We start from the raw sequence: 27631 nt of genomic DNA on the forward strand, positions 1-27631 counted from the left end.
CGCGGGCGGCGGGGCGGCGTCTATAAAAGGGGGCGCGTCCGGCACGGCCTCTCCAAACCGTGCGCTCCTGGCGAGGTGGCGACTGTTGCGCGCTGCGCTCTTACCAAGTTCATTGTCTGCTGGGGCGATGCGTTCGTGGGCGCTGCTGGTGCTGAGCGCGGCGGGGTTGGCTGCCGCCGCTCCTCCTCCTCCTCCTCCTGCTGCTGCTGCCGGTTCTTCCAGCAAGGAGCGCGCCTCCAAGGCAGCCTCTTGGGACGAGGTGAACGTCTTGGCGCACGGGCTCCTGCAGCTGGGCCACGGCTTGCGGGAGCACGTCGAGCGCACCCGCGGGCAGCTGCGCGAGATGGGCGGCCGCCTGAGCGCGCACAACGCCTCGCTCGGCAGCCTCGAGCGCTCCGCCGACGAGCAGCGGCAGCAGCTGGGGCGAGCGCAGCGCCTCCTCGACGGGCGCCTGGACGACCTCTCCAGCCGGCTGGGCGCGCTCGCCGGCGACCTGGCGGCTCACGAGGAGGCGGCGCGGGAGCGCCTGGGGCGCCTCGACGGGCAACTGCTGCGCCAGGTGGGCGCCGAGAACGCCAGCGGCAGCCCTCGAGGGAGCGGACAAACGGCGGAGCTGGGCGCCCTTCAGGTGAGTCCCCGAGGTGCTGCCCCAGAGGGAAAGGGAGCGGAGAGGAGAGGCATTCTGAATCCAAAAGGGGCTGAAGCAAAAGCACTCTGCACAGGCTCAGAGGTGCCTTTTACCTGGGAGCTATAGAGATAAAAGCCCTTACCTGTTCATAGTGTTTATCTTCTCGAAAATAAGGTGCTGGTGTAGTATTGGTACTCTTCTTATGGGCTAAGTGGGATGGGGCCAATTCTGTTACTTCATTTTGTATATCCCTAATTAGAGGAATGGTAGCCAGAAGTATTAAGAGTCTTGCTGCCCCACACATAATGGCAATTTATAGAGCCCTACCCCTATTCCAGAAGAACATGATGAACCGACTACCTAAAGGGAACATATATAATTTTCTGCAATGATTACGCCATTCACGTGCATAACTGGAACTCACCCATGAAGTTCTTGCAGTATCGGGCCACACTTTTAACCAGTGCTTTTCTTCTACATTAAAAGGTGCCCTTGAGTGTCCCCAGAAAAAAACAAAACACTGTTCAAAAAGTTACCTGGGGTCACCCCCCTGAAGGATGGAGGTAGCCGCCCTATGGAAATAGAGACTGAGTGTGGAGGAGAGATAAACCCGGCTTTTGGTCTTGGCTTTCAAATTTTATGGGCTTTTATCTAGCCTCAAATGCTTTCTTGTTACTTTTCGGGTACCATGCAAATCTCTCGATGGAGACTTTTCCTAAGCAGTGCGAAGGGCTGTGAAGTGTAAATCGTTTGATTAATAAAAGGAATAGGTCGTGCATGCAGAGAGAGAGAACTAGGGTGCCCCATAAATTGGCATTCGTGCCTCTTTGCAGAAGAGCTTTGTTTGGGCACCAGATACAATAGCGTGGAGGACACCAGGTCAGCAAAGGTTGAGATAAGACAGTATTTCCTTAGGGCAGAGGTTTTCAACCTTTTTGAGTCCATGGCTCCCTTGACCAACTACTGTCTTTCTGCGGCTCCCCTGTGGGGCTCAGGGGCCCAGTTATGTCGCCACTTGCCTGCAGAGCTAGCAGCTTCTCGCCCTTTTTTAAACACCCTCCTAAGTTGTGGATTGTTCCCCCAGCCTCCTCTCCTCTCTCCCTTCTCCTTGGGAGTCTTCTGGTCAGCCGCTGCTGCCACCCCTGATCTCTGAGCTGCTCCTCTCCCTGCCCCAAAGAGAGGTGCCTCCTCACACTGCCCCACAGGGGCCTGGGAAGCACCCCCTGGCCTGCCCCGGAGGCACAATTTGCCTGCGGAGCTTGTAGCCAGGGCTGCTGCAACAAACAGCTGTGCAATCCTTTGGGAGGCAGAGATGTGAAAGGACATCAGAGGAAGGAGGGAAGGAAAGAGGGACAGAGGCCAGTGTTGCCCATGGCACCCTTGATCATCATTTAAGGCACCCCAGGGTGCTATGGAACGCTGGCTGAAAACTACTGCTTTAGGGAACTGGCAAGAGGTTTGAGAGCTGAGAATCTGTCCCGAAAGGAGGGTGATATCTATCCTCTGGGTTTTCTCTCCCTTAAGAAAGTTTCCCGTTCATAATGATTTTTGCCTATGCTGGGTTTTCTCCATTAGCATCCTTTGGATTAGTATTGCTTATTAATTAATCAGTGTGTCTAATGCTTTAGTGAGTGCAAGAAAGTTCCCTCCTCCCAGCAGCATGCAATATAAAGCTGGACCGAGGGAGAACAAAATCTTGACAGAGGGAGAAAGAGAAAAGAGACTCGGGATCTTAATATGTGGCTAAGGGGAGGCAGAGGGACCCAGGTGGCGCCGTGGGTTAAACCACAGAGTCTAGGGCTTGCCGATCAGAAGGTTGGCGGTTCGAATCCCTGCCATGGGGTGAGCTCCCGTTGCTCGGTCCCAGCTCCTGCCCACCTAGCAGTTCGAAAGCACGTCAAAGTGCAAGTAGATAAATAGGGACCACTCCAGCGGGAAGGTAAACAGCGTTTCCGTGCGCTGCTCTGGTTCGCCAGAAGCGGCTTTGTCATACTGGCCACATGACCCAGAAGCTGTCTGCGAACAAACGCCGGCTCCCTCGGCCTATAGAGCGAGATGAGCGCCGCAACCCCAGAGTCGGACACGACTGGACCTGATGGTCAGGGGTCCCTTTACCTTTTAAGGGGAGACAGAGGAGGGAAACTGAGGCACAGGTAAGCATGGGAGGAATATGCAGTTGTTGCAATCACACACCCTTAGGCTCCACTCCAAGAATTTATAAAACACGTAGTAATTTACTTGGTATCCAAGGAATATGAGTCTACATCCTTATCAAGCTGCGCCGTTTGCAGTTGCAGCAAAGAAAATCCGAGTGTGGACGCTAGCCGTTTGCAAAGGTGGTTTATTAAGTCAGTGTTTTTCAACCTTTTTTGGGCAAAGGCACACTTGTTTCATGAAAAAAATCACGAGGCACACCACCATTAGAAAATGTTAAAAAATTTAACTCTGTGCCTATATTGACTATATATAAAGTAATTTTTCAATTTTCCCCACGGCACACCAGGCAACATCTCGCGGCACACTAGCGTGCCGCGGAACAGTGGTTGAAAAACACTGATCTAATGGATAAAACAACGCCACGCACCCCACTTTAGGGGGGGAAATAAGCTGAATCGGTAGAACATGAGAGTCTTAATCTCAGGGTCGTGGGTTCCAGCCCCATGGTGGGCAAAAGATTCCTGCATTGCAGAGGGTTGGACTGGATGACCCCACGGGGTCTCTTCCAACTCTATGGTTCTGTAATTCATCTTCGTTCCGCACTGTCAAAAATCGCATGTTGGCTGATCATTATCATCTCACCATAATCATTTATTAAATTTACCAGTCGCTTGTCACCCAGAGGCAACTTAACAGCAATATGTACTGTATACATACATAATACGCTATGGGAAGGGGAGGGGGAAAGGTTGGAAATTGTACAATACGTCAATGTTATGTCAGTTTGTTTATTTGCCATATTACCTCCCTGCCTTGCATCACCAGTGTCAAGGGTGCCACAGTTTTCAGAATTCTGGTAAATCGGGAGAAGTGGCAAAAGAGGCAAAAATTACATATCATAGCTGGTGCCTGTCAGAGGAAAGGAAAGAAATAGCAGATAACCACACATGTTTACTATAAGTTGAGCAAGCTAAAACGTCAGAGTAACCCGGGGAGGTTCCAATGTTTATTTCAATGTTGGTTCCCTTTTAAACGAGAGCGTGCATCTGCCGTGCTTTTGTTCACAATGCCCTATTGATAACGAGCACTAAATATTGATTGGCCTTGAGTGGGTTGGGCTTCTCCCCTGCCTTTGCAAGAATTCCCAAAGAAGGAGTTAATGGACTATGCAGAATTGGATAAGATGACAGGAGGAATTCGAAACCGGCGGGACCAGGAATTCCTGAAGGATTGGACTAAATTTGAGCAATACTTGAAAGACAATTGTAAACGACAAATTACGCTAATAGGTTTACAAGAAGTTTTGTAAGGTTAATTTTAGGAAATATTACGGAGATAATTCCGGATGGTAATAATTAATCACTGTGATAAAAAGTAATAGTGAAGTTGGAAAGACAAGAAGAAATTGGGAAATTTGAAAATCTTGAGAAGTGGTTGATGGAAGTCAAAAATATGTATAGGAGATGAATTTTGATTGATTTGTTGATCAATCAATCAGATGAATATTATTGGATGTTTAAAAGAATGTATGTAAAATTTAATTAAAAAAAATAAAGCTCAGTTGGCTTTAAAAGATTAAAAAATTCCCAAAGAAACTGGGTGCTCCCCATTGTTCTGCAAACAAAGTCAAAAGTGGCATTTCAAGTGTGGAGCCTTAATTTGCCAGGGGGGCGAGGCTTCAGAGCTTTCATTGGTTCCAGGCCCTTGTGCGAGACAAGTTCTCCTCTAGGGATTGCGAGTGACCTGCTTTGCAAGGTTGTTGTGAGGTCGAAGCAGCTGCCGTATTTCAAAACTGCAGCGTGTGTAAAACGCAGAGGTGTGTTACATTCCTGGGCTTCCACTGCCATCCTTGACCATTGGCCGTGTTGACTGGGGCTGATACGAGTTGGAGTCGGATAACTTCTGCAGGGCAGTGCTAGAAACTCATATATCTATATCTATCTATATCTGTGCGGGTGGCACTGGGGGTTAAACCACAGAGCCTAGGCAGGGGCGTCGCTAGGGGGGGGGGCGCTGGGGGCGGTACGCCCCCGGGCGACAGGGGCCACAAGCGGCGGGTGGGGGCGACAAGCGGCGGGTGGGGGCGACAAGCGGCGCCCCTCCCGCCACTCCCCAGGCAACGCCGGTCACCCCGGGAGCAGCAGCGCTGCACGGATGGGGTGCTCCCTCGGCCGTGCGCTGTTGCTCCTGGGGCGACCGGAGCGAGCGGCGGCGCATGGGGGTGACAAGCGGCAGCCCCTCCCGCCATTCCCAAGCGCTGCCGCTCCCTCCGTCACCCCAGGAGCAACAGCGCACGGCCGAGGGAGCACCCCGTCCGTGCAGCGCTGCTGCTCCCGGGGTGACCGGCAGCGTGGGGAGTGGCAGGAGGGGCCGGCGCTTGTCAGCCCCACGCGCTGCCGCTGGCTCCGTCCCCCCGGGAGCAGCAGCGCACGGTGTGTGCGGTGCTGCTGCTCCTGGGGCAACGGAGCGAACGGCGGCACGTGGGGGTGACAAGAGGCAGCCCCTCCCACCATTCCCACGCGCTGCCGCTCCCTCCGTCACCCTGGGAGCGGCAGCGCACGGCCCGACGACGGAGTGCGCCTGCGCGCGCAGGCGCACTCTGTCATCGGATCGCCGCTTCCACAGCCTCCTTTTGAGCCGGAGAGCTTAAAAGCGAGCTCTTCGGCTTAAAAGAGGGCTGCAGAAGCGGCGCCGGCACCCCCGGAAACGCCCTGGGGGCGGAGCGTCATGACGTCACAATGTGATGTCACGACGCCCCGCCCCCGGGGCGTTTCCTTTGCCGCCCCGGGTACCGCGGAGCCTTACTCCGCCACTGAGCCTAGGGCTTGCCGATCAGAAGGTCGGCGGTTCAAATCCCCGCAATGACGGGGTGAGCTCCCGTTGCTCGGTCCCTGCTCCTGCCCACCTAGCAGTTCGAAAGCACGTCAAAGTGCAAGTAGATAAATAGGTACCACTCCGGCGGGAAGGTAAACAGCATTTCCGTGCGCTGCTCTGGTTCGCCAGAAGCGGCTTTGTCATGCCGGCCACATGACCTGGAAGCTGTACGCCGGCTCCCTCGGCCAGTAAAGCGAGATGAGCGCCGCAACCCCAGAGTCGTCCGCGACTGGACCTAATGGTCAGGGGTCCCTTTACCTTTATCTCTATCTATCTATCTATTTCTTTACCTATCTATCTATCTATCTATCCATCTATCTATCATCTATGCTAGTTGCCAGATGATTTACAACGCTTTAAACATCGCATCAAATAATCCAGAAAAAAGCAAATTCAAGGAAAACATTTCAGATCCTTCTCTGAGCGACATTTCGCTTTCCCCATATTTATCTACCTGCTTAACTGATAAAGCTGCCCCATAGCAGAAGGACTCTGGACCATATTGAGTCTACAGCCGCCCCCCATTCCAACTCATTTAAAGCCATGAACAGGCAGGGAGGGGGTTATTCTTAACGCTAGGATTTTCATTTTCCTATTCCCCTCTTTGCCTCTGAATGGACGGCTAGGGCCCACCTGCTGAATGCGTGCCTTTGTTTTCAAATTTCAGAATTTGGTTAGTCGCCAGAACCTGAAGATCGAGGAGCTGTTCCACAAGATAAAGCAACAGCAGTACAGAATGGACAAACAGAACCTGCAGATCAAAAGTCTTCAAAGCAAGGTACGGCCTACAGTTCGGAATTCTGGTTCGGAGATGCACTTTGCACATGCCCAAACGCACTTTCCTGCAGACTGAATTCCTTTTTAGTGGATTCCACAGCAGAATATATACAGGCGTACCTCGGGTTGCGTACTTTTCGGGTTACGAACTCCGCTAACCCGGAAGCGCAACCCGATGCGCGCGCGATTTGTGCATGCGCAGAGCGTTTTTCGCTGTTTTCTGGTTTTTTCGCTCTGTGCATGCGCAGAACGAATTGTTCGGGTTACGTCCTTTTCGGGTTACGTACTGTAACCCGGAACGGATTAAGTACGTAACCCGAGGTACCACTGTATGTATGTATGTATGTATGTATGTATGTACGTTATAGCATAAGGCAGGCATGGCCAAACCTGGCCCTCCAGATGTTTTGGGACTACAACTCCCATCATCCCTAGCTAATGGGACATCTGATGGGAGGGCGTTTCCACAGGGTGGGTGCCACTACTGAGAAGGCCCTCTCCTTGGTTCCCGCTTCTTGCAGTGGGGGAACTGCCAGAAGGCCCTTGGAGCTGGACCCCGGTGCCCGGGATGGAGATGCTCCTTCAGGTATACAGAGCTGAGGCCATTGAGGGCTTTAAAGGCCAGCACCAACTCTTGGAATTATGCTTGAAAACGTTGTTGTTGTTGTTCAGTCGTTCAGTCATGTCTGACTCTTCGTGACCCCATGGACCAGAGCACGCCAGACACGCCTATCCTTCACTGCCTCTTGCAGTTTGGCCAAACTCATGTTAGTAGCTTCGAGAACACTGTCCAGTCATCTCATCCTCTGTCATCCCCTTCTCCTTGTGCCCTCCATCTTTCCCAACATCAGGGTCTTTTCCAGGGAGTCTTCTCTTCTCATGAGGTGGCCAAAGTACTGGAGCCTCAACTTCAGGATCTGTCCTTCTAGTGAGCACGCAGGGCTGATTTCTTTAAGAATGGATAAGTTTGATCTTCTTGCAGTCCGTGGGAATCTCAAGAGTCTCTCTCCTCCAGCACCATACTTCAAAAGCATCAATTCTTCGGCGATCAGCCTTCTTGATGGTCCAGCTCTCACTTCCGTACATTACTACTGGGAAAACCATAGCTTTAACTATACGGACCTTTGCTTGGAAACGTACTGGGAGCCAATGGAGGTCTTTCAGGACTGGTGTTAAATGGTTCTGGTGGCCACTCCCAGTCACCAGTCTAGCTGCCGCATTCTGGATTAGTTGTGGTTTCCGGGTCGCCTTCAAAGGCAGCCCCACGTAGAGCGCATGGCAGTAGTCCAAGCAGGAGATAACCAGAGCAGGCACCACTCTGGCGAGACAGTCTGCGGGCAGGGAGGGTCTCAGCCTGCGTACCAGATGGAGCTGGTAGACAGCTGCCCTGGACACAGAATTGACCTGTGCCTCCATGGACAGCTGTGAGTCCAAAATGACTCCCAGGCTGCGCACTTCAGGGGGCACGGTTACCCCATTTAGGACCAGGGAGGCCCCCACGTCTGGAAGGTGGATTGCATAGAAAGCAATGTGTAGGTCTGTTCAAATTGGTCATGTTGGGCCCCCATCCCATGCACAAACAAGTGTCTAATGGTATTTGAAGAAGTGTGCATGCACACGAAAGCTCATACCAAGAACAAACTTAGTTGGCCTCTAAGGTGCTTCTAAGGTGCAGGTGGCACTGTGGGTTAAACCACTGAGCCTAGGGCTTGCCGATCAGAAGGTTGGCGGTTCGAATCCCCACGATGGAGTGAGCTCCTGTTCCTTGGTCCCTGCTTCTGCCAACCTAGCAGTTTGAAAACACGTTTGAAAATAGGTACCGCTCCAGCGGGAAAGTAAACAGCATTTCTGTGCGCTGCTCTGGTTCGCCAGAAGCGGCTTAGTCATGCTGGCCACATGACCTGGAAGTTGTACGCCGGCTCCCTCGGCCAGTAAAGCGAGATGAGCGCCGCAACCACCGAGTCGTCAGAGACTGGACCTAACGGTCAGGGGTCCCTTTACCTTTATATATAGGGTGCCTACATTCTGCATGGATTGGTTACATGGTAACATGTGCAAATGGCTTTAGGTACCTATTAGGTCCATGAATTACCATCTAGCATATATTCAACACAAAAAACAGTGGCAGTTTGTTGTTGACAAAGGACAGCTGGACACATAAAGGGCCCCATTACCTTCAGTAGCTTAGGGCCTCATCAAACCGAAATCCGGCCCTCAACCTGGAGAAAATAAAGTTCGTTGCAATTGTGTTTCTGGAGCTGCAAGATCTGTGCAAGGGGACGCAGGAATTGTAGAGGAAAAGTTTCCACCCTCCGTCTCCGGCCACATGTCAAGGCACGAGACAGGGCTCTTTTCAGCCTGCATTTATCAACACAGAATTGCTTTTGGTGTGTGGGTGTGGGTGTGGGTGTGGGGGGGGAAATCGCATATAAATTGGCCCCTAAGCGTTCCGTCTTCCTTGCGAAAACAACTACAAACCTGATCTGCAAGATGTTTTGTTCAGTGGCTGCTGCAAAATACACCTCGTGGTTATGTAAGTGTTCCTGATGGGTTTCCAGAAATGCTGGCAAGTGGAAGTCTAGCCATGGAGAGGTCAGGCTCCACACTGGGGTAGCTGAGGGTTCGAATCCCGCTTCGCTCTCTTCTGCAGAAGCCCAGCTGCCTTGGTGCAACCGGTTTAGAAATCGCTTCGATGTTTCTAGGACTGTCCGGCAGATAACTTGCCAAAAGATTCCTTGATGTTAGGACACTGTTTCTCTCTCCCTGCTTCTGCACTTCCTTCCTTCCTTCCTTCCTTCCTTCCTTCCTTCCTTCCTTCCTTCTTTCCTTCCTTCCTTCCTTCCTTCCTTCCTTCCTTCCTTCCTTCCTTGTTTTTTATTTATACTTTTCAAACTTAATACAATCAATTTAACATTTCCAAATTTTGACTTCCTTCCCCCTCTTTCTATGGTTCCTTAAATTTATTTTTTAATACCTTCTGCATATCCAAGTTCATTTAACTTTCTCATTTATTTATCTACTGTCAATCTCTTATAAAACTGCAGGTTATTAAATTAATCCTGTTGATGTTCTTATCTGTTTACAATTGATCTGTAAATATTCAGTGAACCCATTTCCATTCTTTTATAAAAAGGTTTCTTACGCTTCTGGTAAGTTTCACCGTTTCTGCATTTTTCATAAGTTTTTGTATCTATTCTTCCTTTGCTGGGACTTCTGTATCTTTCCACTTTTGGGGCAAGTAACATTTTTGCCTCTGTAGTAGCATACGTGAATAATTTTCTACGCCATTTAGGTAGTTCTGTCCCCAGAATTTCCCAAAAGAAAAGGCTTCTTCACTTTCCACTTGCGCTCTGGAAGGTAAATTATATCTCCGTCTCATTCCCTCTTTTCTCTCCTTCCGCCCTCTTCCAACCCGCAGGTCAACATGCTGATTCCTTTGCACGTCCGAGAGAACGAAACGCAGGGTCCGAAATGGAAGGCGAGCGTTCAGAGAAGCGTGGACCGATCCGGCAACTACAGCCAAAGTCCCCGGCCAAAGTCCCCGGTGATGCCGAGTGAGTCCCACACCTTGCCCCAAACATAGCTGATGGCGGGGGGGTGGGGTGGAATCCCTTTACTGAAATATTTCCTTTTCTTAGAAGCAGAATCTTTTGGAGGTAGAGGGGGCTGCTGCTGCAGCAGCTCAGTTCTGCTTAATAATAATAATAATAATAATAATAATAATAATATTTATTAAGAGTTTTTCCAATTAAATCCAAATTACAATACATGATTAAATTTTTCCAAACTCCCCTTTCTCTCACCAAGGGGAGCATACTAAACAAACCCCCCCTCTCACTGGGGTGATCAGCAATTCTTTCCCAATTTAACCACTTTGCACATATCATCTTTACCTTTTCCGACTTCCCCGATTCCCCCCCCCCGTTGATTTCCAGATTAACCCTAATTCACAGTTATTGCCAATTAATCCCCATATTACTTTTCCTCCTTCTCACATTTTTCTTATTTAGTTCTTTTACTAAATAGTTATTCATCTTACACATCTTATTTATCATTTTAACCTACTCTCTGCATTCACTGTATTCCTGAACCTCCATTGCCTAATTCCAAATTTCATTACAACAACCCATTTTGAAATTAATTTCATTTTAACTCTTCCCCCCCCTTTCCTCCTATACTCCCTACAATTATATTTCTTATTCATTAACCGTTATCCATTACCAAACCATATGTCTATACCATAACATAAAGAGAATTTCCCAGTTCTGCTGCTCCCGAGTAGACCCATTGAAAATGATTGAACATGGGGAACTGCCTCATGCTAAGTCTCTCCAGCTCAGCGTTGTCTAAACCAGCGTTTCTCAAACTTGGGTCTCCAGCTGTTTTTTTTTTTTTTGGACTACAAATCCCATCGTCCCTAGCTCGCGGGACCTAGTGGTCAGGTGTGATGGGAATTGTAGTCCGAAAACAGCTGGAGACCCGAGTTTGGGAAACGCTGGACACTGATCGAGGTTTCACACTGGGGTCTTTGCGAGCCCTACCATCTCGTCCGGCTAGCTAGCCAGAGCAGATTCTCCGGTGCTGAGCTGAGGGCTGGGGCCGGTTTCCTAGAGGTGAAATAATCTGCCTTCAAATCCAGCCATGCCGGCAAGATTGAGCTTCCACATTTGGAAGCAGTCTACCTTGGAAGTATCAGCTGCCAGGTGTCGTGCAGCTGGCTGTTGGCCTTCCTGGAAAGCCCAACCACTTTGGGAAGCAGGGGCTCTGGGCTAGACCCCAGCAAGGGGCAGTTTTGTCCGTTTTAAAGATGCAAACAGAGATTGGGGGCAGAGGGGTGGTGGTGGTGGAGGAGTTGGGCTGGTCGTGATAAGAGCCCCTAGTTCAAGATGCGCCGGAGACCTGAACCAGACTGTAGCCCATTGTCTGGTCTCGGCAGCTGAGGAATGTGGCCATCTGGAGACGTGAATGTGTGGCGTCTTGCAAGTTAAAACGTGGCCCTGAGGATCCTTTAAAGATCCCAAATCGGGGGCTTTTTTCCCAACCAAGACATAGAAATCTGCCTTATACCAAGTCAGGAAAAAAACAGAAAGACAGTCACGGGATATGATAACCAAAGAAAAACGTATAAAATACTCAGCCGTGACAATCCCTGAAACGAGATGGAGATGTTGCAAAGATATAAACCAAACTTAACTCAACTCAACTCCAAAAAATTGGGGTGAGGGCCCCCAAACAACTAAGTGGAATTAGACAAGACTGTATACAACGCCAATGAAAACCCTCATAACAAAAACCCTAACGAGATGCCGGCTCTTTTCTCGTTTCGCTGGATGGAGTCTGTTTCCTCCAGAGGGAAATTAATTATAGAGACTGTAGAAAGCTACAAAAGTCAAACGAAACGAAGAAAGAGCGGTAGGGGGAGAATCCTCCCAAACTATTTCATGTTAGTTGAATTCAGGTTAGCTAACCTAAACAATGTTGAAACAAAATAAAAAATTCCTTCCAGTAGCACCTTAGAGACCAACTAAGTTTGTTCTTGGTATGAGCTTTCGTGTGCATGCACACTTCTTGAGATACACTGAAACAGAAGTCACCAGATCCTTAAATATAGTGAGGGAGTGGGGAGGGGTATTGCTCAGAAGGGTGGTGGGAATGGGTGATCAGCTGATAGGTGTGGGAAACCTGTTGACGACTGTTAACGACTGCAATTGGTCTTGCAGGAAAAGGCAAGGGGTGAGATGGCTAAAGATAGCTTTGTCATGTATAATAAGATAAGAATCCAATGTCTTTGTTCAGACCAGGTCTCTCCATGGTTTTAAGTTTGGTGATTAGTTGCAATTCAGCCACTTCTCTTTCCAGTCTATTTCTGAAATTTCTTTGTATTAAGACAGCTACTTTGAGATCTTTTATAGAACGTCCTGGGAGATTGAAGTGTTCTCCTACTGGTTTCTCTGTCTTGTGATTCCTGATATCAGATTTATGTCCATTTATCCTTTGGCGTAGGGTTTGGCCTGTTTGTCTAATATAGAGAGCTGAAGGGCACTGTTGGCATTTGATGTCATACACAATACACAACACAGCTACCCACCTGTAACTAAACAATGTTGATAACAAAACTCATTACTTTGAAAAAACGAAGCCACACGGGCTCCTGTGACAAGCTGCTGCAAAAACACGATTATACCAAGTCAGAGCATTAGTACTAAGCACTAAGCAAGAGTGCTCTCATTCCCCATGGTTATGTGTGGACAATTACAGTACACTCATACCTCATGTTGCGAAAGCTGCGTGTTACGTTTCTTCGGGTTGCGCTCGCGCCGAACCCGGAAGTACTGGAACGGGTGACTTCTGGGTTTCGGTGCTCGCGCATGCACAGGAGCGCCAAATCGCAACCCGCGTGTGTGCAGGAGCGGCGCTGCAGGTTGCGAACGTGCCTCCCGCACGGATCACGTTCGCAACCCGAGCGTCTACTGTGGTGCTTTTCTAAGTAGAACAAATCTCTGCAGCTCCTTTCCCCAAATACCGTATTTTTCTGTGTATAAGACTAGGCTTCCCCCCCCCCAAAAAAAAATAATGTCAAAAATTAGTGGGCGTCTTATACACAGATACATCTCCCCCCATATTCTTAAATCTTGAGTCCCCCAAAATTATACGTGGGGGCGTCTTACAGATGGAAAATGTGGTATATATTGAGCAGCAATTCTGAAGTGGCTTTTAGGTTCTGTGGAGATTGGAAAACACACCACTGTAGCCTAATTAATACCAGCCTTCGCGAAAACGTTGTGTTATACACGTTACAGAAACTTGCTCCAAGCCGAGGTGCCTCGTTCCGTTTGCACAAAATAATCCTGTCAAGGAAAATGTACCCGACCCAGGCAATTATAGCTTGCCGTTGTTTAAATTTACATACCGGCCTACATACCGCAGGTCTCGGGGTGGTCACGACATAAAATCACAAGATAAAAACACAAAATATATAATCCAGATAAAAACGAGAGCAACCCAATAACCTCCTCTCCCCATACATATTTTAAAAGGGCGTTGGGTGTCAGTCAGCCTGGTTAAAGAGGAACCTTTTTGCCTGGCACCTAAAGGTGTATAATGAAGGCGCCAGGCGAACTTTCCTGGGGAGAGCATTGCAAGGACGGGGAGCCACTGCAGAGGAGGCCCTGCTCTCGTGTTGCCTCCCTCTGGACCTCTCACAGAGGAGACACACAAAGTAGGGCCTCAGATGATGAACGCAGAGTCTGGGTAGGTTCATCCTTAAATCTGTAAGCATACAGCCTTTCCCATCCCCCTTTTTAAGCAGAGGTTGGGCGGCCATGTGTCCTGGTTGCTTTAGAAGAGTTTGGATTTGATATCCCGCTTTATCACTACCCGAAGGAGTCTCAAAGCGGCCGACATTCTCCTTTCCCTTCCTCCCCCCGCAACAAACCCTCGGTGAGGTGAGTGGGGCTGAGAGACTCCAGAGAAGTGGGACTAGCCCAAGGTCACCCAGCAGCTGCATGTGGAGGAGCGGGGACGCGAACCCGGTTCACCAGATTACGAGTCCACCGCTCTTAACCCCTACACCACACTTTAGTTACAGGTGGGTAGCCGTGTTGGTCTGCCATAGTCAAAACAAAATAAAAAATTCTTTCCAGTAGCACCTTAGAGACCAACTAAGTTTGTTCTTATAGTTAAAGCTATGGTTTTCCCAGTAGTAATGTACGGAAGTGAGAGCTGGACCATCAAGATCTGATCGCCGAAGAATTGATGCTTTTGAATTCTGGTGCTGGAGGAGACTCTTGAGAGTCCCATGTACTGCAAGGAGATCAAACCTCTCCATTCTCAAAGAAATCAGCCCTGAGTGCTCACTAGAAGGACAGATCCTGAAGTTGAGGCTCCAGTACTTTGGCCACCTCATGAGAAGAGAAGACTCCCTGGAAAAGACCCTGATGTTGGGAAAGATGGAGGGCACAAGGAGAAGGGGACGACAGAGGACGAGATGGTTGTTCTCGAAGCTACTAACATGAGTTTGGCCAAACTGCGAGAGGCAGTGGAGGATAGGCGTGCCTGGCGTGCTCTGGTCCATGGGGTCACGAAGAGTCGGACACGACTGAACGACTGAACAACAACAACAAAAGTTTGTTCTTGGTATGAGCTTTCGTGTGCGTGCACACTTCTTCAGATACACACTTTAGGTTGGTGGTTCAAGCCCACCCAGGGATGGCTGTAGGCAGGATTCCTGCGTCGCAGGGGGTTGGACTGGATGACCGTCGTGGTCCCTTCCAGCTCTACGATTCTCTGACTCCATCCCTGGTCTAAGAAGATGCATCTCCCCTGCTCTGAAGAAGGAATGCCTCTTCTCGATAGAAGTGTCCCTCCGTCTGTCGCTTGCAGTGGGGAGAGCAGAAGACGGGGAGCTTGCGGAAACTGGGATATTACTGGGCTCCCAGTTCTCATCGGACCCCAAGCTGTTGGACAGTGGGACTCTTCTTGTCGCCCCGGGCATTGAAGGTGCCGGCGATTCCCCCATTCTGACGTGCCCCTCTCTGCTTCGGCATGGCATTCTACGTGGGTCACAGCCGTGTTGGAGCAATCGCGGGGAATTCGAGCCGGGGAATTCGAGCCGGCCTCGCTCGGCTCCCAACCAGGCCCTCCCCCCCCCCTCTCATTGTGGCTCTCCGCCAAGTGTGTGAGAGGTGAAATCTTTGCAAGGCATTCCCAGAGGCAACGAGGTTAATTGAGGAAGAAAGAGAGATGGGGGGGAGAGAGAGTCTAGGGCAGGAAGTGTGTGTGTGTGGGGGGGGGAGAGAATACCGTGGCGCACACTTCGGCTGGCATAACTCCAAGTAGGGGAAAGGCAACGCTCCCCCTGCGGTGCTGGGATTCCAAAATAATTTGGCTGCACCAGGGCAGTGGAAAACCTCAGTGCCTGAGCAAGGCTGGGCTTGCCTCTTCGGTGCTGGAGCAGTTCTGCAGGGAGCTGCCTCCAGGAGGCCATACTCCAAGATCCCCGGACTTAATCTCCCATTTCTTCTGCTAGGAACAGAGGGTCAGCCCCATAGCCCATTGATACCAAAAATGGTAAAGCTAAAGGGACCCCTGACCGTTAGGTCCAGACGCGGACCACTCTGGGGTTGCGGCGCTCATCTCGCTTTACTGGCCGAGGGAGCCGGCGTACAGCTTCTGGGTCATGTGGCCAGCAGGACAAAACCGCTTCTGGCGAACCAGAGCAGCGCACAGAAACGCCGTTTCCCTTCCCGCTGGAGCGGTACCTATTTATCTGCTTGCACTTTGACGTGCTTTCGAACTGCTAGGTGGGCATGAGCAAGGACCGAGCAACGGGAGCTCATCCTGTCATTGCGGGGATTCGAACCGCCAACCTTCTGATCAGCAAGTCCTAGGCTCATCCTCTTAGCATGTTGAATTTCCCTCCGTGCTCCAGGGTGATGCTCCTTGGGGAGCGCAGGAGAAAGTCCCCGATGGCAGCTGTAATGCAAGGGGTCAGCAACCTTTTTTAGCTGTAGGCCGATCCACAGTCCCTCAGACCTTGTGGGGGCCGGGCTATTTTTTTGGGGGGGAAGGAACAAATTCCTATGCCCCACAAATAACCAGAGATGCATTTTGAAAATCATCATCATCATCATCATCAACGAATTCCTATGCCCCACAAATAACCCAGAGACGCATTTTAAAATAAAAGCACACATTCTACTCATGTAAAAACACCAGGCAGGCCCCACAAATAACCCAGAGATGCATTTTAAATCAAAGGACACATTCTACTCATGTAAAAACACCAGGCAGGCCCCACAAATAACCCAGAGATGCATTTTAAAATAAAAGCACACATTCTACTCATGTAAAAACACCAGGCAGGCCCCACAAATAACCCAGAGATGCATTTTAAAATAAAAGCACACATTCTACTCATGTAAAAACACCAGGCAGGCCCCACAAATAACCCAGAGATGCATTTTAAAATAAAAGCACACATTCTACTCATGTAAAAACACCAGGCAGGCCCCACAAATAACCCAGAGATGCATTTTGAAAATAATAATAATCAACGAATTCCTATGCCCCACAAATAACCCAGAGATGCATTTTAAATAAAAGGACACATTCTACTCGTCTAAAAACACACTGATTCCCGGACCCTCCGCGGGCCGGATTGAGAAGGCGATTGGGTCGCATTCGGCCCACGGGCCTTAGGTTGCCTACCCCGGTGTTATGCTATCCGTTGGGGGCATTTGCAAGGAGTGGAAAGACCAGCTTATTACGGCCATGTGCGATGTTGTGTCCTGAGCTGGGGGGGAAGGGAGGAAGGTGGTGGTGGGGGAAATGGGTGAAAGTTGAAAGCCTTTCCTTGAGGGCTGCGGTCTTTTTTTCCTGGCAGTTCCCAGGCTGAGATGCCCTTTCCCCTACTTAGCTCTCTCTCCCGCACCCCCTCTGCACACATGCTGATCTAATATCTTGGCGGGGGGGGAGCAGGGGGCGGCTCTGCGGCTGCGAGAGAGATGGCTTTGTGTCAGAGGCTTCTTCCTGGAATGTGCTGCGGTCAGCCTGAAAACAAACACACACACACACACACACACACACATGCCTGCCCGCTGCCCGGAGAGCCTGTGACTCAACGCTAGCCCTGACTCACGGGAATCTGGTGGGACGCTCAGGAAACTACTGCTTCGGGTCTCGTCTCCGCTGGAAACGTGCAGCATCGCATGGGGCTTAGATGTGCCGTCACCTTTGCACGCTTGGACTACAGCGGTACCTCGGGTTACAGATGCTTCACCCCTAGAATCTTGTTCATTGTAGGTCCCCCATATTCATTAATCGGTGACTGTGCTGCCATTTACGGCTAGCAGATCTGGGCAAACAGTCCACCCTGGACATTGGGCATTCACTCACCTGGCCGGCTCTCTTGGCTCCAATTATCTCTTCCAGGCTCTTGTGGGTCAGTTGGGGGTTCATAGAAGTCAGCTGGAAGAAATCAAATGAATAAAATTAACAAGGACATTGATAGTAAGGCCCTCAAAGAGTCCTGTTCCTGCTCTGTATGGACAGAACTAAGCTGCTCACAATCGGCTTCTACATTAAGAACATAGGAATACAGTGGTGCCTCGGGTTACAGACGCTTCAGGTTGCAGACTCCGCTAACCCAGAAATAACGCTTCAGGTTAAGAACTTTGCTTCGGGATAAGAACAGAAATCGTGCTCTGGCGGCACGGCGGCAGCGGGAGGCCCCATTAGCTAAAGCGGTGCTTCAGGTCGAGAACAGTTTCAGGTTAAGAACGGACCTCCGGAACGAATTAAGTATGTAACCAGAGGTACCACTGTACTGCCATGTGCTCTACATGGAGCTGCCTTTGAGGGTGACCCAGAAACTACAAAACAAAATAAAAAATTAAAAAATCCTTCCAGTAGCATCTTGTTGTTGTTCAGTCGTTCCGTCGTGTCTGACTCTTCGTGACCCCATGAACCAGAGCACGCCAGGCACGCCTATTGTTCACTGCCTCTTGCAGTTTGGCCAAACTCATGTTAGTATCTTCGTGAACACTGTCCAACCATCTCGTCCTCTGTCGTCCCCTTCTCCTTGTGCCCTCCATCTTTCCCAACATCAGGGTCTTTTCCAGGGAGTCTTCTCTTCTCATGAGGTGGCCAAAGTACTGGAGCCTCAACTTCAGGATCTGTCCTTCTAGTGAGCACTCAGGGCCGATTTCTTTAAGAATGGATAGGTTTGATCTTCTTGCGGTCCATGGGACTCTCAAGAGTCTCCTCCAGCACCATAATTCAAAAGCATCAATTCTTCGGCGATCAGCTTTCTTGATGGTCCAGCTCTCACTTCCATACATTACTACTGGGAAAACCATAGCTTTAACTATACGGACCTTTGTCGGCACCTTAGAGACCAACTAAGTTTGTTCTTGGTATGAGCTTTCGTGTGCATGCACACTTCTTCAGATACACACTGAAGCTCATACCAAGAACAAACTTAGTTGGTCTCTAACGTGCTACTGGAAGGATTTTATTTTTTATTTTTGTTTTGTTTTGACTATGGCAGACCAACACGCCTACCTACCTGTAACCAGAAACTACAACTAATCCAGAATGCGGCAGCTAGACTGGCGACTGGGAGCGGCCGCCGAGATCGCGTAACACCGGTCCTGAAAGACCTACATTGGCTCCCAGGACGTTTCTGAGCACAATTCAAAGTGTCGGTGCTGACTTTAGTGCCCTAAACTGGGCGTCCCCAACCTGCGGCCCTACAACTCCCATGATCCCTCGCTAACGGGACCAGTGGTCAGGGATGCTAGGAATTGTAGTCAAAAACATCTGGAGGGCCAAAGGTTGGGGATGCCTGCCCTAAACCACGGGTAGGGAAGCAAAGGTCCGTGGCCCAGATCCGGCCCAATCGCCTTCTAAATCTGGCCCACGAATGGTCTAGGAATCAGTGTGTTTTTACATGAGTAGAATGTGTGCTTTTGTTTAAAATGCATCTCTGGGTTATTTGTGGGTTCTGCCTGGTGTTTTTACATGAGTAGAATGCATCCTTTTATTTAAAATGCATCTCTGGGTTATTGGTGGGGCATAGGAATTAGTTCATTATTTCCCCCCAAAAAAATACAGTCCGGCCCCCCACAAGGTCTGAGGGACAATGGACTGGCCCCCTGTTGAAAAAGTTTGCTGGCCCCTGACCTAACTCTGCAACTTTGCACGAAGGAGACAACGTGAAAACACACTGATCTTTGGGACTGGAGGGGAAAGGGGGTGTTCTGCAGCTCGTTGCTTTCTTGGGGTGTTTTTGCCATAATCTGTTCCTCTGTATTCCCCCCCCCTTCATATAAAAAAAACAACTGTAAAAGCCAATTGGCAAAGCTGTGGGCATCTGGTTCGTTTCTTGAGAACTAGCGATGTGGTTTTGTTTCAGGTGGGCTCTGCCAAGCCTCTGCTGCTGAGCGGGGAGTAATTCCCCCCCCCCCGACGGCTTGCCCCTTCTCTCCTTTCTGCACCCCGTGATTCCACCCCGCAGCCTTTCTCTGCAGGATGGAGAAGCCGTTTCCAACATCCTACGTGGTACAGCTAACGTCTCTCCTGCCAGGCTGCGGTCTGATGCAACTCTCTTTCCTGGCTGCGCATTAATGCGCGCCTCCCTCCCCCGCAGAGAAACTGGGGGAAAGTTCATGTTTACTCGCAGGAACTGCCTCTTTCCCCCGACTTCCCAACCTGGGATCCCGCCCTCTTCCTGATCTCCTGCTGCTGGCAGCTGTTTTGAGAATCCTAGCTAAATTTATCCAAGGCAGGAGAGGGGGCCTGCGGAGCCCAGAAGATGCAGCGCTTTTTGAAGCCAGGGACAGAGGCTTCCTTTGTCTTTGGGAGAGCGGGGAGGGACGTCCTTCCCCCCCCCCTGCAGCTGTTTTTAGCCGGAGCAAAGTCCCTTCACGCCCTGCCACATATCTGCCCTTCGCCTCCTCGCGTGCCGGGTGCGTCTCCCAACTGGACTTTTGACACGGGGGCTGTCGAAACCCTGACTCGCTGGCAGATGGCACCCATCCCTGGGCAGAGTCCAGCCACCTGCGAGGGGCTCAGCGTTTGGCACAGCTCAGGGGTAGTGCAGAGCGAAGGAATGCTAGGATTGTAGCGTTGGGAGGGACCCCCGAGGGTCATCTAGTCCAACCCCCTGCAATGCAGGAATCTCTGCTATAGCATCCCCGACAGATGGCCATCCAACCTCTGCTTAAAAACCTCCAAGGAATGAGAGTCCACAATCTCCAGAAGGAGACCGTTCCATTTTTATTTTTAGAGAAGAGCAGAGGCATTTAGTGGACTACAGCCGTACCTTGGAAGTCGAAGGGAATCCATTCCGGAAGTCCGTTCGACTTTCAAAATGTTTGGAAACCAAAGTGCGGCTTCTGATTGGCTGCAGGGAGCTCCTCCAGCCAATCGGAAGCCCCGTCGGACGTTTGGCTTCCAAAAATAGTTTGCAAACCGGAACACTCACTTCCTGGTTTGCGGCGTTCGGGAGCCAAAATGTTGGAGAACTAAGCTGTTCGAAAGCCAAGGTACGACTTTGGAATGTGTCAGCTCCCGAACGCTAAAAACCCAGAAGTAAGTGTTCTGGTTTTCCAGAAGCCGAATGTCTTCTGGAAGCTCCTGCAGCCAATCGGAAGCCATGCCTCGGTTGTCGAACATTTCGGAAGCCGAATGGGCTTCCGGAGCGGGTTACGTTCGACAACAGAGGCTTGAAAGGAGTTTGAGATTCGAGATAGGAGCAGCGGAAGGAAAATGATAGAATAATTAGATCGGAGGGACTTTTGCGATGGATAAGAGATTGATACGCAGTAGAAAAGGTTTTGAATAACAACACTGCGGAGATGTTGGCGGGAGGTCAATCTCTGAAACAAAGATATTACGATTTGGAGTTAATATGCGAAATTCTGGGAACGTAATAAAAAGAATTCTATTTGGAGGAATCGTAGCTTGGATAGCTCAGTGGTTAGAGCATGGAGCTGACAATGCCAAGGTTCCAGGTTTGATCCCCATATGGAGAAGCTGCATATTCCATGATTTCTTACTTCTGATGCCTCCCATGGAGCTTTGCTGGTTTTCCTCCCCATCCCAGCAACACCTTTTTAGACGTACACTCGTACCTTGGATCTCAAACGCCTCGGCTCCCGAACGATCGAAACCTGGAAGTGATTGTTCCGGTTTTCAAACGATTTCCGGAAGTTGAACGTCTGGCGCGGCTTCCGGTAGGCTGCAGCCAATCGGAAGCCACGCCTTGGTTTTAGAACAGTTCCGGGAGTCAAACAGAGTGCATTCCCCTCACCATGTGCAGAGTGTTTCTTCGTGACCCCATGGACCAGAGCATGCCAGGCACCCCTATCCTCCACTGCCTCCCGCAGTTTGGTCAGACTCATGTTAGTTGCTTTGAGAACACTGTCCAACCATCTCATCCTCTGTCGTCCCCTTCTCCTTGTGCCCTCCATCTTTCCCAACATCAGGGTCTTTTTCCAGGGAGTCTTCTCTTCTCATGAGGTGGCCAAAGTACTGGAGCCTCAACTTCAGGATCTGCCCTTCCAGTGAGCACTCAGGGCCGATTTCTTTAAGGATGGATAGGTTTGATCTTCTTGCAGTCCATGGGACTCTCAAGAGTCACCTCCAGCACCATAATTCAAAAGCATCAATTCTTCGGCGATCAGTCTCCACCCCCCCACTATAATCAAAACAAAATAAAAAATAAAAAAAGTTTCCTTCCAGTAGCACCTTAGAGACCAACTAAGTTTATTTTAAGTTTAACTTAACTTAACTTACACTTTTCAAACCTTTATTAGGCATTTACATGTAAAATCACGAGAGAAGGATCACATACAGGAACTTTAAAATATATATACACAAAGAAACAACAATTAAACTCATAGGCTGATTGTATGTGTGTATTAGTAAAATCTAGAATTTCCTCCTATTAACGTACTCCTTGAAGCGCTGCTGCCACAAACTCGGCTACCCCCGCAGCATGGTGGAAGTGTTGGATTCTGTCTCTCTGACATTAACTTAACTTAACTTAACATTTTACTTTACTTTACTTTACTTTACTTTACTTTACTTTACTTTACTTTACTTTACTTTACTTTACTTTACAGTGGTGCCCTGCAAGACGAAATTAATTCGTTCTGCGAGTGCTGTCGTATAGCGAAAATTTCGTCTTGCGAAGCACCAACGGGGGAAGAGCAGTTTGACAAAAAAATAAATTTTAAAAAAGCCCATTGACATTTTCGTCTTGCGAGACAGCCTTCCGCTAGCGAATTCCTTTCGTCTAGCGAGTTTTTCGTCTAGCGAGGCATTCGTCTAGCGGGGCACCACTTTACTTCACTTCACTTCACTTCACTTCACTTCACTTCACTTCACTGTAGCTGCAGGAGCAGCACATCTGGGATCAGGACTAACAGAATTCCAAGCTGCATGGGGAGCAGCTTCCGGCAGGCTTCTCTTGGGAGGGGTGAGCTTTGGCAACACAGTTCCCCCGCCATTCTTTTGCCGCATGCCAGCTGCTGTCTGCAACTTCGTCCCTGCAGTTGTTAATGTCAGGCTGACATTTGGCCGAGGGTTGTCTTGGGCGAAGTCCGAGTGGCGTTCCATGTGTTCACGTGGTGTCCGCATCCCACAGGGTCCTGTTGCGGTTGCTGCCAGCTCTCGATTCCTCTTTCCTCCTCCTCCTTTTTAAACATTAGATTCATCTGCAAGTTCATAGTCTACCAGTCGACCTTTTTGCCTGCAGGCATGGCGAACATCTGCGAACCTCAACATGGCCAGCGGTTGGGGCAGGGGTCAGCAACCTTTTTCAGCTGTGGGCCGGTCCACCGTCCCTCAGACCATGTGGTGGGCTGGACTATATTTTGTGGGGGGAAATGAACCAATTCCTGTGCCCCACAAATAACCCAGAGATGCATTTTAAATAAAAGGACACATTCTGTTCATGTAAAAAACACGCTGATTCCTGGTCCATCCGCGGGCCGTATTTAGAAGGCGATTGGGCCACATCCGGCCCCCCGGGCCTTAGGTTGCCTACCCCTGGGTTAGGGGTTTATTTACGGAGGAGAACTTCTAAACCGCGTAACAATTTGCAATCTATAAAACACAATAACGCAGGAATGCGAGAGATGGCAAAACATTATAGATAGATTTAAAATGGAAATTTGGAAGAAGAAGAAGAAGAAGAAGAAGAAGAAGAAGAAGAAGAAGAAAAGAGGGTGTTGGATTCAATAGGGCTTACTTCTGAGTAGGATTCCACTGTAAAAATGTTGTGTAAGCTAATGACCTTAATCATTCCCCCCCCCCATGCTGTAGTTTGACGTTGGCTTGTTGTTTTGTGTCCTTTTAAGTCTGTATTTAGTTAAGAAAAACTGCAAAACCCCCAAGCAGTGTCTTGTGCAATATTCCATAAATACATCTGTGCAAGTCATCCTGAAAATTATGATTGACTTTTATTAAATAAAAGTACAGTGGCACCTCTAGATGCGAATTCAATTGCCTCAGCCACTCTGGATACCCAAAACGTGTTGTGCCTGTTAATTTCAGCGTTGACTAATATAGGGTAAACCCAGTAGATTATTTTCAGTAAACACACAAACTTCCTCAAAATAACATGGTCAAAACAGGAGGAAGAAAATAGCTGCACAGTTAATCAATGATGATGATGATAATTTATTATTTATACCTTGCCCATCTGGCTGGGTTTCCCCAGCCGCTCTGGGCGGCTTCCAGCAAAATATTAAAATACAATAATTCATCAAATATTTAAAACTTCCCTAAATAGGGCTGCCTTCAGACGTCTTCTAAAAGTCAGATAGTTGTTTATTTCCTTGACATCTGGATGGGAGGGCGTTGCACAGGGCAGGCACCACCACCGAGAAGGCCCTCTGCCTGGTTCCCTGCAGCCTCGCTTCTCACAGGGAGGGAACCGCCAAAAGGCCCTCGGAGCGGGACCTCAGTGTCCGGGCTGAACGATGGGGGTGGAGACGCTCCTTCAGGTATACACAGGGGCCGAGGCTGTTTAGGGCTTGAAAGGTCAGCATCAACACTTTGAATTGTGCCTGGAAACGTACTGGGATCCAATGTAGGTCTTTCAGGACTGGTGTTATGTGGTCCCAGCGTTAATAATCAGTGTTAACGGCAAAACTTTAATAAGGCCGATCCAATTAATGCCTGTTCTACGGTGCTAAGTGATTTTTGCTTCTTCAATCTGCAGAGTTCCCAGCAAGCTGTCACCAGCTGTTTCTGGAAGGGGAACAAACCACTGGTGTTTTCCAGATCCAGCCCCCTGGCTCCCAGGTTTTTGAAGTCTTCTGTGACATGACTCAAGGTAAAAAAATGCGGGGTTTATAGAAGCATGAGAGAAATTTGATACAGTTTGCATTTAAGGTTTTCTTAACCTGGTTCTCACTTGACAAAACGGCCTGCGAACCGTAACACAGCCCTCCGAAAATCTGCCCTGTTCTAGAGTTTTCTAGTGCGATTCTCCAGCCAAGTGTTGTGTCCAAAAAATTAATGTGCTTGGGTAGAAGTCACACACACACACACACACACAAACTTTGTTGCGTTAGGAAAATTGCCCTGCAAAAAAAATGTGTTTATCAGTCAAAGTTGCACACAAACGTCTGTGTATCAGATGGGCAGGCAACCTAAGGCCCGGGGGCCATATCCGTCCCAATCGCCTTCTAAATCCGGCCCACGGACGGTCCGGGAATCAGCATGTTTTTACCTGAGTAGAATGTATCCTTTTATTTAAAACGGACCTCTGGGTTATTTGTGGGACCTAGGAATTCATTCATTTCCTCCCAAAAAAATATAGCCTGGACCCCCCCACAAGGTCTGAGGGACAGTGGACCGGCCCCCTGCTGAAAAAGTTTGTATCAGGAAAAAATTGCACTCGGGTGTTAATTAATTTTCACGACGAAAGAAAGAAATTGCAAAGCTGAAAGAGCAAATTTCAAATTGGGAAAATGAGAAACTGGAGTTGACAAATCGAAATCCTGGGGTAGCTCAGTTGGTGGAGCGTGAGACTCTTCATCTCATGGTTGTGGGTTCGAGCTGCGCGTTGGGGCAAAAGTTTCCTGCGCTGCAGGGGGTTCGACTTCCACCTCTACAATTTGATGATTCTGTGGCCCATTCCTTCCAGTTTGATGGTTGGATGTTTTTGGGTTCAGCTATCACCTGAGCGTGGATCTGGATCACTGATGGATCTGGAAGGGTAAGGGTAGAGCTTTGGTTGGGTTCCGAGGGCCGTGACTCAGTTTCCCTGCGTTACTCAAACTGGGAGGCAAATCGTTTCTGCAGCTAAAGGGCCTGTCTTTCTCCCCAGTCCTCGTCCACTGTGTGTGTGTGTGTGTGTGTGTGTTCAAGGTACTAAAACATGTTGCGCACTCAAAAATCACATGGAAAAGCTTACAGATCAAAGCGACACACTGGTGTGGGTGTGTTTTTGGGGGTGTGTGAGGGGGGCAGGGGCCACAAGCTAGATGTCCTGCAGGCTGATTGAAACTTCCCCTCCTTTTAATTTTGCAGATGGTGGAGGCTGGACGGTGATACAGCGACGTCTGGATGGCTCCGTTGATTTTGACCAGCTGTGGGAAGCCTATAGGAATGGATTTGGGAATATGAGCGGTAGGTCTCTGCTGCTTGCTTCTCCCCCCCCCCGCCCCCCATTTTTTATTTTACAGTGGTACCCTGTGTTATGTACACGATCCGTTCCGTGGGCGTGCGTATCACGAACGCCCGGGGGAAAACAAAAAACCCCCGAAAGAAGTGCAATTTGAGCGCTTCTGCGCATCTGGGGGTCGCGCACACTCCGGAAACACTTCTGGGTCGCGGGCGTCCGCAGCTCGAACGTCTGCAACACGGGGGGTGCGTAACCCGGGGTACCACTGTATTTTTATTTATTTTTAAATTGCTACCTGCCCATGCTTAGGGTCAGGGCTCCGAAAAAAACGTTTGCGCTTCACAGCACCGCAAAAGGAAAGACTTCGTTACACACTGGATTTGGTGGTTGTTGTTTTTTAAACGCATTCCTGTTTCTCAAATGTAATTTATGAGTTTCACGGTTAAGGCCAACTGATCAGTTAGAATTGGTGGTTTTCCTGCAGCCAATCGGAAGCCGCGCCTTGGTTTCCGAATGTTTTGGAAGTCGGGCGGACTTCTGGAACAGATTCCGTTCAACTTCCAATGTACGGCTGCATATCTTCTGCCATTAAATAGTGTGATGGGCCCTGACGGGATCTTTTTTTCTTTTCGTTTGTTTGTTTCCTCGGCCGTCCTCTTTTCAGGCGACTTTTGGCTGGGCTTGGAAAAGGTCCACCAGATCACGAAAGACGGGCAGTTCCACCTCTCGATCGAACTTCAGGACTGGGAGGGCAGCTCGGAGAGGATCCAGTTCCTTTTCAGCCTGGGCGGAGAGGACACGGCTTACACACTCAGCCTCCTGGGCCCCATTCTTGGGCAGATGGAGAACGCCATGGGCGACTTCCCACAGGTGCCCTTTTCCACGCGGGATCAGGACCATGACCTCAAGGGGGATGCCAACTGCGCCAAGCACCTCTCAGGTCAGCCCTGGTTTTCATTTTATCTTAAAATTTTCCCTTTTCTATCATTTTTTTAATTAAATTTTCTGTTTAACATTTTAAACTATCCATTGAAACCACCTTAAAAAAATATCAAGACTTTCCTTCTCTTTCCATAACCCTTTTTGACACCTGGGAATTTTCGTCTGCACTATCTTGTTTCCTATTTTATTTTATTTTATTTTATTTTATTTTATTTTATTTTATTTTAAGGTTTTCTTTTTCCGTAGTTCATTTTGCATACCATAAAGGTAAAGGTACCCCTGACCATTAGGTCCAGTCGTGTCCGACTCTGGGGTTGCGGCGCTCATCTCGCTCTATAGGCCGAGGGAGCCGGTGTTTGTCCGCAGACAGCTTCCGGGTCATGTGGCCAGCATGACAAAGCCGCTTTCTGGCGAACCAGGGCAGCACACGGAAACGCTGTTTACCTTCCCGCCGGAGCGGTCCCTATTTATCTACTTGCACTTTGATGTGCTTTTGAACTGCTAGGTGGGCAGGAGCTGGGACCGAGCAACGGGAGCTCACCCCGTCATTGCGGGGATTCGAACCGCCGACCTTCTGATCGGCAAGCCCTAGACACTGTGGTTTAACCCACAGCACCACCTGGGTCCAGGGGGCGTCTTATACACGGAAAAATACGGTATTCCCTTGCTGTAGCGCTGCTCAGGACTGCAGCTCAAGCATTGTCATTTTTAAAAGCATTTCCCAAGTAATTAAATCCGTTGTTCTGTGGAAAGGCCCTTGGCTGATGTCTGCGCTCTCTGTCTCCTTTTGCTCCAAAGGAGGCTGGTGGTTCAGCAGCTGTGGCCACGTGAACCTCAACGGAAAATACTTCCGCTCCATCCCACGCCAGAGGCACGAGAGAAAGCAAGGCATCTTTTGGAAGACTTGGAGAGGGCGGTATTACCCTCTGAAGTCCACCGCTATGAAGATCCGGCCTGCGGAGATGGGCCCGGCACCCTAAATGCCCAGGAGGTCGCAGGAGAGAGCCTGGGTGGCCTTCCCTATTCCTGCCTGCCGCCGAGATACAGCTGCAGCCCGTCGCTCCTGTCCGGGACGATTTGTGGGGTGTCTCTGTCGGCTTCCAGATGAA

The 27631-nt window shown here is 49.5% G+C and overlaps 1 protein-coding gene across 1 annotated transcript; it reads left to right on the forward strand.

Annotated features, from left to right (window-relative positions):
• Positions 1–27631, forward strand: ANGPTL4 (angiopoietin like 4). The gene is made up of 7 exons (XM_033136791.1): positions 1–628; positions 6327–6437; positions 9855–9990; positions 24171–24284; positions 25487–25585; positions 26245–26520; positions 27321–27631. Exons 1-7 carry the CDS (start codon positions 128–130, stop codon positions 27500–27502), a joined length of 1419 nt encoding a protein of 472 aa, XP_032992682.1. The 5' UTR covers positions 1–127; the 3' UTR covers positions 27503–27631.

Source organism: Lacerta agilis, chromosome 18 (assembly GCF_009819535.1).
Source record: "Lacerta agilis isolate rLacAgi1 chromosome 18, rLacAgi1.pri, whole genome shotgun sequence".
NCBI lineage: Eukaryota > Metazoa > Chordata > Lepidosauria > Squamata > Lacertidae > Lacerta > Lacerta agilis.

What these genes read in the sequence shown, in the direction of transcription:
- ANGPTL4 (XM_033136791.1), top strand. Translation starts at nt 128, where the DNA reads ATGCGTTCGTGGGCGCTGCTGGTGCTGAGCGCGGCGGGGTTGGCTGCC. An exon ending in AAAGTCCCCGGTGATGCCGA is followed by an intron (nt 9,991 to 24,170) that starts GTGAGTCCCACA and finishes TTCAATCTGCAG; the next exon opens with AGTTCCCAGCAAGCTGTCAC. An exon ending in CTGCGCCAAGCACCTCTCAG is followed by an intron (nt 26,521 to 27,320) that starts GTCAGCCCTGGT and finishes TTTGCTCCAAAG; the next exon opens with GAGGCTGGTGGTTCAGCAGC.